This window comes from Podarcis raffonei, chromosome 17, assembly GCF_027172205.1.
Source record: "Podarcis raffonei isolate rPodRaf1 chromosome 17, rPodRaf1.pri, whole genome shotgun sequence".
NCBI classification, from domain to species: domain Eukaryota; kingdom Metazoa; phylum Chordata; class Lepidosauria; order Squamata; family Lacertidae; genus Podarcis; species Podarcis raffonei.
In genome coordinates, this window is record NC_070618.1 from 2629983 (window position 1) to 2642031 (window position 12049).

Below are 12049 nucleotides of genomic sequence, written 5' to 3' on the forward strand. Positions count from 1 at the left end.
ATCTGAAGGCAGCGCTGTTTAAGGAAGATTTTGATGTTTTATGTTTTATCGTGTTTTAATATTCTGTTGGGAGCTGCCCAGATTGGCTGGGGAAACCCAGCCAGATGGGTGGGGTATAAATTATTATTATTATTATTATTATTATTATTATTATTATTATTATGCATCTGTGGGGCCAATGAAATTTAAACAGTGTTTCATTATTTATTCCATTGCACCATCTCTACTGAACCTGAAGACCTTAGCTAATTTTTTTTTATTTTACAAAGATCGGTTGTTTTTTTAAAATAAAAAATAAAATAAAATCAGGAGAAATGTGCCACAAAGCGAATCTCAAAATTTGCAATGGCTGCTCAGAAACTGAGGCCAAAAAAAAGCCTCCATATTCTTGCTAGACTGCAGACACATTCATTTGAACCATACTTCCTTTGTTTGACATTTTATCATTATGACCTTTTGGTTAAAGTATAAAATTAAACTTGACCTCAGTCAATTCTCAGGAGAATCATTATGCCAACGGAGAGATGCTGCCCAGCAATAAGACAGACAGAAAAGCCCTCTTCATCGAACAACTTCACAATGAAGTTGAGAAATGCAAGTAGAACATTAAAGAAACTAAAAAAATAAGGTGAACTCACAATGCTTTGTTGAGCAAAGAAGAAGAAGAGGAAGTTTAATTTTCTTCTGTTCTTTCTGACCTAAAAGTACAACTACTAAAACTATATTAACAAAAACAGATGGACTAGTTGGTAGTTCTCTGGTTTATGTAAACCCCCTCTCTGAGTTATCATCAACATAAAAGAGATAAAAGGGAACCATATTGGAAGAAAATCTTCCCGTTTGCCTTGCCCTGACCTCTAGGGGGGTTATTTTAATGCACACTGTGACGGCCAGCACCATTTACACAGTCCACATTTTATGATGGACAGCTGTGCATAACAAACTCACAGCCTGCTCTGCAACCCAGATAAACCGAAGCTTCTTGGGCTGCGGCTGATTAAGATGTGATCCTAGGCAAAGGCGCTAGGAAGCAAGACCCGCTAAAAACACGGGGACCCGATAACCATAAATATGGATAGGATCAACTATAGGTCCTAGCTGGCAACTTTGACCCCCAACATATAACTGGTGAGCACAGCCACCTAACTCCAACTGAGTTTATTCCAAAACGGCGTGGTGAAGGTTGTGGGAATATAATTCTGCTCAAATTTTGGCACTTTTGCCGGGCTCAGAAACAGGTTAGCAAACAGTTACTTGGCACAGAAAGTAGTAACCATCCACCCAGTTAAGGAAACATGCTTAGATTCAAATTTTGTGCCTCTGACCTAAATGTGTTTAGGGGCACATATTCCAGAGATGGATACTTCCAAGTCAGCGGGCCAAGCACGAAGCCATACCTTCATTGAGCTTAATGAAAATAAACACAGCATTTGGGGATTTGTTTGAAATCCCACCAATTTCTATTCCAGCAGCCTGATAATTTGCACGCGCCTGGAAGAAAATCTCGTTGATTTCAATGAAACTTTCGGGATAATTATGGGGAGGATTGCACAACTATAAAGCATCTAAACTGCTCACCTTTAGTGGGTTGTAGTTTGGGCTGTGTTGCCACAGATTCATCGCAGCCGATCCCAAACTAAGGGGCAAGTTCCTCTGGGAGGAAGAAAATCTGGGAACGGGGTAGGATCCTGAGGTGTGTGTGGAGATCTCCTGCTGTCACAATTCAAAAGGGCTAAATTCTCCCTCGAAGAGGACCCCCACTGGCTGACCCTGGAGGGGGGCTGTTCCTCCACTTGCCCCACCATCCCAGTCTGACTCGGGAAGAACGTCTCCTTCCTTTTCACAAACTTTTTCCCTGCGCGCCCACTTCTAGAAGGGGCCTACGACGCCCTGTTCTACTCAATTTTCTACTGCCACTGTCAGATCGGTGTCCCCAAACCCACCCAGATCGTTGCATACACCAGTCGAGGGCATAAACTATGTGTGAAAAATCTCTGCACCTAGGACACGTGTGCGGCGCTGAGGGCGCGAGGAGGAGGAGAAGGTCGTAAGCCCATCGGGCGAAAACACACCATCACATAGGTGGCATGTGGCTGAGAGATTAATAGAAAGTGGAATCGCTGTGAAAAACGGTACCCACCATCACTACCCCGAAAAATGCAAGGAAGGACACGCAAGATCATATATAGTTTTGCTTCCAGGTTTGTTTGTTCTCTGAAAAGACTCCTGAATCCTTAGTTTCCGCTGGCATCTCTTCTTGCAGTGTCGGCTGTGTACAGAACGACTGGGGAGATGCTTAGCGCGTCAGAACCTTTAAAAATGTCTCGATATTTTTTTAAAAAAATTCCTCCAGATTCTCCAGTGTTATTTTATTTTTAAGGGAGAAGCAAGAACAATTTTCTCTTTTTCCAAGGCTGTGCCTCGGATTAACCGAATGGCGCATCCTACCCGAAAGGGGTTCTGCTTCAGCTAAACTAGTCGCTTTCACTGGGGCGAAACTGGCAGACTGGGTTAGGCAGAAATCCAGACAAACCGAGAAGCCAGCCAAACTTCTTCCAAACTGGACTCGCCCTTTTAGGTAAAGAGGATCATCCGCCCTCCCAGTGTGCCCCCCGCCACACACACACACACACACACACACACAGAGAGAGAGAGAGAGAGAGAGAGAGAGAGAGAGAGAGAGAGAGAGAGAGAGAGAGAGAGAGAGAGAGAGAGAGAGAGAGTGTCGTTCTCGGCCGGCGCAAGTTTGGCGCAAACGCCCCGCGCGTTTTGCAGCGGCAAGAGCCGGGAAACAGAGGACTTGTCAGGTTTACGGGTCTAGGGCAAAGCCCACGCGGGAGGAGAAATACATATTATGACGGGGAGTAGCGGGAGAAAAGACGGGGTGCGAAGTTAGAGCCGTGTTTTAGGTTTCTTCCAGGACGCGTTTCGGTTGGGCGGCTCGGCACCAACACCAAAGCTCCTTTAAAACTTTTAACTATGATCCGGTGTTTTAGAGGACGGCTGCAAATATAATGAACGCTGAATTTGAGGCCTGGCGCAGATCGTGGCCCGCTGCGAAGAGGCAAGAGGAAACCAGCCACGCTTCTTGTGTATAGAGCGGATTTCGTTAAAAAGCAACAGCCAGGTCTCGCCTTGTGCTTTTTATCGTTGCAGCGAGATCCCCGCCACACACCCCATTCTTGGTTTAAGTAAGCAAGGACTGTACTTCCCTCCCGCCGCCCACATTGTTGGCGTCAGAAATAAATGTCCATAATGATCGCGATAATCTCGGGATCTAGGCGGCTGTTGCAATGGGCTCTTTCCCCTAACGATTTGCCTTTTGTGATTTTTTTTGGTAACTATTATCTTCTTGCTGCTGCCAGTCCCTGTTTCTGTTCTGGTTTGGTGCTTTGCGCAAAAGCCTCTCGCCTCGACCTCGCGTTTCCCTTCGCAATTCTCCTTTTCCGACCCTCAGCCCGGGGGATTCCTTCGAAACAAATCCGCTGGGAGCGGGGGTGGAGCAGAGATCGCCGTCGGTCCTGCTAAGTTGAAAAACATCTCGCTTCTCGGGACTGCAAACAGTTGAACAATGTGCGCCCTCCTCCGAGAGGTGTGTGGGGAGTAAAGCGGTGTGGGGCTTTTTGGGGGTGTGGGGGAAGGAATCCCTCAGATAGATCTCTCTATATTCTTTACTTTGTGGAAGAACTTTCGAAACCCAAGTCTGGATTCCCGGATTCGCGGGCCCTCTAGAAAATCAATTTTCGCCTCCGGAATTGCAAACGCCTTTCTTCGCAAGGTCTCTTTCCGACGGTTCCCAGAAGCGCTTATCGAAGGGCTATTAAATGCGGTTCCAGGAGACTTGGAAGGCTATAACGAGGGGCAAGGAAGTTGCTGTCCCGCCCGCACCCGTTATTCTCTAATTATTTCCGAGGCAGAGCATAATTAAGACATTTGTAATTAAGACGAGCCCTCCAATTTATTTATTTTTTAAAAAATCACCCCACTTGAAGTAGAAGTAATAAGAGAGGGAAGGAGTTCGATTGGCAGCAGAGGGGGCCCTCGGAAAACAGCGCTGGGAGACGGGCCTTGTCCGACTGAGTTAAAATAATTCACCCGTGAGGCAAAGTGGGAAAGGCCCGCGGACTGCAAATCGGACTGAAAGCCACCATATTTCAGAGACTGATTGACCGGGCAGTTCTCCTGCGCAAAGCTCCACTGACTGCTCGAGGAAGTGGCTGGAAAACGTCCCAAGGAATTGCGCTTTTCCGAGACTGGACGGCAAAATCCAAAAATCATGCCGAATTTGAGCGAGTTGCGACTCGCTGCCCCCCGACGGGGCTTCGGCTACAGCGGAGAGGTCAGAATAGGGATTTTGTTTTGTTTTTTAATCACCATCGAATTGAGGGGAAGTGTAGGAAGCGGGAAAAGGACTTGCAAAATGACTTCGATCCTTGGCTACGTGGAAATCTAAGCCTCGATGGAGGCTCGACGGCACTTTGAAGCGGGCGCTCTCTCAGCCTCCCAGCAAGGGACTGACTTCGAGCAGGCAGTTTCATGAAACAATCCACCGGTAATTCTGGCCTGTATGTATACTCCTAGGCACACGAACTGACTTGTTTTAACTCAAAGAAAATGGATTTCGCTTTTATTGCAACAGGAAAAAATTACGTTTTGGAAAATTACAGATTTTCAGCTCTTTCCTACTTTTGAAGTCCTTATTTTTAAAAAATAATATTTACAGTAATTAAACAACCGTCGTTCGAATTATAACTGAAATGATTTGACACATACAGCCAAACAGGGGAAAAAACGGATTTCAATCAATTGATGTTTTTAAACCCTTTCTTACAATAGTGTCATTGGAAGACACAATATAATTTACAGGAAGCACTGCTTAAAACGGGAAACGGTTAAAAAGCTGAAAATTCAAAACGATCACCTAGGATGTCATGTAATTATTTGTGGAGGCTGCGATCCCACGCATACACGTAAGGCTCCATGAACTACATGGGACTTACTTCTGAGTAAGGCTGCTTAGGCTCATATATATACGGATCACAAATACAGCTATAGATACAGCTATAAATAAATATAGTATATATATGGCAGGCGTCCTGAAAGACCAGGATGAGGAAGAGGTACCGACGCGAAGAAGTAGATAAGTCTTTGCTAACACTACACCGAGCCCCCTGGAGCCGTGGGGAAGGAGGGGGGGACCCGGTCCTCGCAAGAGCCCGGTCCCTCCATCCTCGCTGCCGGGCTCCGCGGGCCAAAGACTCTGGAACGAAAATAGTCTCCAAGCTGGGTTGCCAATCGCGGCGCCTCTTTCCCGCAGGACCCGCAGCCCAGCTCGCGCCCGTGGGCCCAAGGCCTGATCCTGTTGCGTCCCTGAGTGAACTTCCCCGGACTTCTCCGCGCTAGGAGTCCCGAGTCTCCATCCCGGGATATGTTCGCGGTAGGAGCGCGCGAGGAGGCGCCCCTTTCCCAGATCTCTCCCAGGCCCGGCAGTGGCGAGCTGGCAAGGAGCGTGAGTCGCCCACCCAGCGCCGCTTGGCCCTTCGGGGGGCGCTCTTTCGATGCCAGGCGAGGCTTGCCTTGATGCCTTTGGCTATTAATAGCCATCAGCCGGTCTATTCCTGTCCTGGTGGGCGAAGGGGCTGCCTGGCAGCAAGAGGCAGGCATGGCAAGGGGTGGGGAGGCCGAGTCCCTGGGGACGCCCGGGCCCAGGGTTCAAGAGATACAGTTTCCCCGACGGCTATTAAAAACCACAAGCAACATTGAGGCGATTCCTGCATTTCAGGGGGTCGGACGAGACGGCCCTGTGGGTCGCTTCCAACGCTACCATTCTGCGGGGAGGCTGTGCTAAATTAACCTTTCCGAAAGATCTCTCCGTCGGTTGCAGCCTGAATGGTTTCCACCAGGAACCTCCAAAACTCCGGCCATTATTCCGGGCCCCCTCCAGCAACACCTGTCGGCGGAAGGTCAAGCCTCCGCAGGCCACAACGAACGCCTGTCTCGTTGGACGGGCTCTGGCCTCGCATTTGGCCACGGCTTCCGCGTGCCAAGAGGACTCTCCAGCCGCCCCAAGGCGCGTCCGCGGACCCTTCCCTTCCTTCTTTCTCCCCCTCCCCAAATCCAACCCCGTCCAGGCCACTCACCGTTGGCGTTGAGGTCCAGGCACTGGGCGGGGTCGTCGGCGTCCGGCAGCTGCCCGTCGGGGCTGAGGCTGTCCATGGACAAATCCAGGCCTTTGTCGTCCCAGTCGCGGAGCTTCCTCTTCTTGTGCGAGCCGATGAGGGCCTCCACGGAGAAGGCGTGCGCTCGCGAGCTGAGGGCCACTGCCGAGCGCCTCCTCTCGCTCATTTTAGCCGCCCGACGGGGTGAGTGCGTGCCTGGCGAGTCCCGCGGCCCGAGGGGCAGGCACGCCGCCAGCTGCCCAAGCGCTGGCCGGAGGGAGGGCGACGCTGGCTAGCTGGCTGCTTCACGAGGCTGGGCCCCAGCAAGAGGCGAGCGGAGAGGCCGCCTCGACGTGAGAGCGCCCAGCGGCCGCCTGGACGCTACATGGATCCGCGGAGCAGCGCAGACGACCCACCGACCGCCCGGATCGCCGGCGCCGCTCAGAGTCGCGGCGCTTGCAGCCTGCGCTTCATTCTTTCCTTTCTCTCCCCCCCCTCCTTTCCCTTCCTCTGATTGATCCAAACTTCTGGGGAACTTTCTTCTCTCCCCCCCCCCAACACCCCCGACGACACTGCCAGGCTGTGCGCGCCTGTCAGGAGAGAGCCGCAAAGCCCCTGCCCAATGGAAAGGCGCGCAAGCCAGGGACCTCGGCGCCCCGGAGCCAATGAGGAGGGGGCGGGCCAAGCGCCCGGGCTGCTTCTCCCAGCTTGGCTCCTCCTGGGCAGCTGCGCGCGGAATTAACCCTTTGCTGGACGGGAGCCGAGCAGCACTCCCTCCCCTCCGCCAGCACGCAGCCACTCTCTCTTCTCCCCCTCCAAAAACAAGCCGAGAGGGCGCCCAGCCCCCCACCCTGCCCCAGATGCTAGCCCCCACCTACCCACCCTCATCCCTGGCATCTTGCATAAGATTCTCCCCCACCCGCTCCCCCCAAATATGCGAAGCTGCTCGGAGAAAAATCGACAACGCCGACGACCGCATGCAGGAGGGATCGTTTTCCACTTCTGCAAACGCTACCTTTTCCTTCAAGCGAATTACGGCCGCGAGGGTTGGGGGAGCGGCAGCGAGGTTTCTAAAATGTACTAACCTATATATATACATATCTCCTTGAAAATGAAGTCCGTTGTGAGGGTTTGGCAGTTCCACGGCGAAGTCCTGTTTAAGCAGACTGAGCCGGCATTCCGCCCGAGTGCAAAGTTTTGTGCGCGCACGAATAGCTTCTTTGGGCGTTATTGGATGAGATTTAAACTGGTTTCAATCCAGGCAAACTTCGATGTTGGTAGGTTGGTGGGTGGACGGGAGGAGGGACTGTCCGTAAAAACCTTCGGCCTTAGAAAACTCTTTCAGGTATGCTTCCAAAATGCATAATCACAACGACCGAATCAAAAATCAACAGAGGCACAATATATTTCTACGTCACGGTATGACGGCTAGGACTGTTCGATGTTTCCTATCCTATATCCTATCCTAAACATATTTTCTACGCCTTTTACATCTAATAATGTATGGCATGTATTGACCATACCAATAACCCATCCGCATAATTCTGATTATCGCTCTGCAAGACTTACAGGCCACATTCCCACGGACTCAAAGAGGTTTCCTGGGGCTGGGGGAAGAAAGAGCACTGTAAACGGCAACAAAAAGGTGGATGCGATAAAAGACGTGGGCAGGATCTAGCCCAAGGTAACAGCCACTTTTAAGCTGACCTCAGAGTTAAGGCCCGTCGTGAAGGCTGCGATTCTAAACTCTCTAGCTTGGGAATGCCTCCCGACGAAATCAGCGCACAGGAGCCGGCTGTAAAAATCTGTCCCGGTGAAATCAAGGCAGGCTGCGATCCTGCGCATTTCCCCTCGAATTAAACCCTAATTATTCCCGCAGAATTTACTTGCCAGTAAAGCATGTAGAGACTTGGGCTGCCTGGTTTTGGGGTTTGGGCTGGAATCGGCCTCTTTATGGAGAGGATATTTTATTTTAACCAAATTTCCCAGTTCATAAATCCGGGCAAAAGCGAAGCGGAGACGTCATTTTTTAATAAAATGTCCAACTCTGTTTTATTGCTGCATTTCATCCCCCCCTACACGCCCTTCTATGTTGAGATACAGAAACAGAGAAACAAACTGCCCAATAATCCCACAGCGTTGAGAGAGAGAGAAAGAGACGCAGGGAGCGCAGGCAGGCAGCCGCGCGCGCGAATCGTGCACCAAGCCTCTCCTGCATCCATAGCAGACAAAGGCGAAGTTGTCATAACCGACGCTCGCAGGCTGCTGCTCTGGACGGCAGAAAGGACGCGGGGACATCCAGGCAGCCAGCTACCTAGAAAGCCACGTCGGGGCTAGCTAGGCAGCGTCTCATTGCGGTCCTTTGGCACGGCTGAACCAGACTTTTGCTGGGGCCAAAGGCAGCCTAAGGCACAAACCTCCTTCTTCGCATGGATTTCAGGTCCTCTGAGACCGAAGAACCGACGGGAAGGGGGCTGGGAAAGCCTGGCGAAGATCAGGTAAGGTATCCCGCGGGCGGGCGCGGTGCCTTGCGGTGGCTCCGCTCAGAGTTGACAACGACAAATAACGCGCGGGCGCGCACCAAACTCTCCCTCTCGCCGTCTTTTTCTTTCGATTAGACTTCCCCGACTATGGTGACCCACCATGCGAAGAAAGCGGGGCTTCTTCGTCAGCGTTTGCGCTCATATCCTCTCTTTCGCCAGCCTTGGAATCGCAAGAAGAATTTCGAAATTCGCAGAAGGCTGAATTCCGGCAAAGCAGCCGGAGGAGGGCGAAAGCTCGGGTCCTCCACGCAAAAGCAACCGTGGTGCGTCGGGGAAGGAATGGCGGGCGTCAGAGTGCACGATTCTCTCAGTATTTGGGCGGACTCTGAAATTCAAAGGCTCTTTCGGAGAGGACTAGATGCTTGGGGAGGGCGGGTAGGCAAATAGGTGAGGGGCTCATTTTTGTATTAAAACAAAAACGAAGGAAAATAGGAGCTACCTGGGGAAAGCAGATGAAGAATTTTTTAACGTTTTGACTAGTTTTTTTTTAAGCCGCTCATTCGTTTCCTAGGAGACCCTTTCTAAAACCAAAATCCTGGCTTTAAAATAGACAGAATTATCTACTCACCTTTAATCCTTGTAAAGCCGGCGGATTTTGATAGTGTTTATGTAACAGAAAGCTTTGTGAGGAAAATTTAAGCGCTCTCAGAAGAGGCAGTGACACTTTGCCAATTTTTTTTTTAATCTTGGGTGCAAGTTCTTTCGATTTCCATGACACTTCAATGCTGCAACCCTAAGAACATTTACTCGAGAGTAAAGGCTCACTGGAGCCAATTATATTTGCGTGAGCATGCTCTGCACGCACATGGGTCCAGTCAATTCAATGTAGTCACCTGGACTGATTTGCTAGTAAATAAACAGGGTTCGAGTGGAAGGGGGCGCTGAGTGAGACTCCTTAATTGCCCCCCATCCTAAGCACACTAATGTGTACGCAAGTTAAGTGGAAACCAACGGGATTGAGTTCCTATCCATTTAATGACTGGTGATAAACCCAGCACAGAAATGAAAATGAGTTTAAACAAATCTCATTTACTCTTGCATGTTGCCTTATGGCCTGTGCGCTTCATTCGCCCACATCACGGTCCCAGAACAAGTGGCCTGCAAGGGACCTGGCGTCCAACTAAGGTACGGACGTCCAACTAAGTGCAAATAGTCTGGGCGTATTTTGTTTTAATAATAATAATAATAATAATCTGCACGCAGTGTTTCGAAAAGATAAGAAGATAAGCGACTATAGCCACTCTGCGCCTCTTTCAGTCTGATTTGGCGACGCCAAAAGCGCGCTAAATTCCTTTGGTGTTTCTTCGCAGTTTGGAAAACATATTTAAGTCGATTTTTCCTTAGGGCTCCAGAGGTGACAAATATTTACTCGACCTCCGCTGCCCGCATTACTTCCGCGCGCGCTTCAGAAATTAATCCGAAATTAAGTGGTCCGACGATGCAGTCAAAATCCACCAGCCAACCGCGGAGGGAAAAGGCGGGCCGCAGTGATTGCTGGCAAATCTGGAGCGAATAGGAAAATCCGAGGGCGAACAGCTCTTCTACTCGGAAGTAAATCCCATAGAATTAAATGGGATTTGATGGCAAGTTAACGTGCGTGAGACAGCGCCCACCCAGGCGGACAACTCACCGCCCCCTCCCCTATCGCTCTCCTAGACTTCGCTCACCTACAAGACCTGTCTCAAGGTCACGATTCCGAGCCCATCTCTGTCCTTCCGTCGGGTTTTTCTGTCTTTTGTTTAACTTCCGAGATATCCGCCTCCACTCCGAAGCACATTTACCCGGGAGTGAGAGCAAGAGCTCCGTGGCACCTAACACGTTTATTATGGCATAAAGTAGCCTTGAGACCGCCACGAGGTTGCGCGGCATCCTACGAGTGGGGCTGCCTCCTGAAAGTCTTTGCGAGGACGGAGGTCAGTTCCAGGACATTGGGAGGACCTCAGAGGTCGTCCCTCCGCCCCACAAGTTTTAGGTGGAGGCCTAAACACCGCCGTCGGTCATTTCGGATTAATTTCGGATTAATTAGCTGTTTACTGACAATCGCTCCCATCTCCCCACCTGAATCCTTTGCTGTGTGGGATTTTCTATTTCTTCTTCTTTGCAAAAGGAGAAACATCTATCACAGCGCCCCTCACTCGCTCCACACACACCCCGGACCCATTAGACGAGCGATTATATCTGATGAGAGCCTTTATCTCCCTCTTCACGTTCTCTGGAGTGATAATGCCTTTAGATTTTGAAACCTGGAAACCCCAGTCCAGAATCGCAGTCTTGCGCACCCTTAGGCCCGTTTCGCCCTGAGATGGTAAACCTGGGTCTGGGCTGTGTACCAGCTCAGAGACCCCAGGAATGGATTCATTTGCCTGTGTGCTTCTCCCGAGTCCCACAAAAAAACAAAGCAGGAAGAAAACGCTGCACGCATAATGAGCTTCACTTGGCATGCTGTGGGCACATAGCATTTTTATTTTATTTGGTGCGAAGGTTAATTCCATCAGACTGGCCTCCACCTGCGATCTGAGGTGCCGCAGCGCAGATCCAGCTTTCCCATCTCAACCTTGTGCCCAGCAGGGCTTACTTCAGAGTAGACCCTGCAGGGGCTGCCCCCGGGAAAGCTGCGTCCTCTACCTAACCAAGCTGAAGCAGCGAGGCGCACAGTTCAATAAATGTACTTCAAAAACCACGGATGGGAGAAGAGGGTTTTGCGCTAAAGCCGGTTAAAACGCTTATAAGTAGTAGCACCGTCAACTACCCCATCCCCACGAAGGGGAGGGTTAGTTCGCTCATCCCGGAGAAGGGGGGGGGGAGAACTTGTTGAGGGCACCCCCCTCCCCGCTTTGTACCAGGCTCGGCTAAGTAAGGGGACCATGCGCAATTGCTGCAGAGCGCTCAGCCGGGCCGGCCGGCGGGGTGGGCTGGCGTTCTTGTGATTTATGGTCCTTTACTACCTTATTAGATGGTCTTTAAAAGGGGGTGGAGGAGCCGGGCCCGGCGCTAGTTTAAGAGGCGAGATTAATTTCAGCCCAATTGCTCTGGTTGCCCTCGGAATGTCAAGCACGTTGATATCCCCGCGCCGGCTGGCAAAGGGGCGCATTTATGAGGACTGTAAAGAGCAGGCCTCCGACTGCAATTTTATGGGACACCCCCAAGCCCAGTGCCTCCTTCTTATTACCTAGTTATGATGGAGGTTCTCTCGCCCTCTTCCTTCCCTCCCAACTCGCATGGAAGAAGAAGAATGCTGCATTTATTTGCGTCGCGCCTTCGGGTTGTTCAAAGGGCGCCGCAGATATTATTTTGTGGCAGTCCTCGTTATAAGAGCCCCGTAAAAGTAGATCAGCGCCATTATGCCCA

The 12049-nt window shown here is 50.7% G+C and overlaps 1 protein-coding gene across 1 annotated transcript in view; it reads right to left on the reverse strand.

Annotated features, from left to right (window-relative positions):
* The window catches only part of TBX15 (T-box transcription factor 15), a 98599-nt gene extending 91962 nt beyond the window's left edge, over window positions 1-6637 (reverse strand). The window contains exon 1 of the mRNA XM_053370833.1: window positions 6141-6637. Within this exon, the coding sequence (XP_053226808.1) occupies window positions 6141-6345 (205 nt within the window). The 5' untranslated portion in view covers window positions 6346-6637. The remainder of the gene's footprint in view (window positions 1-6140) is intronic.
* Window positions 6638-12049: the final 5412 nt, after the last annotated feature.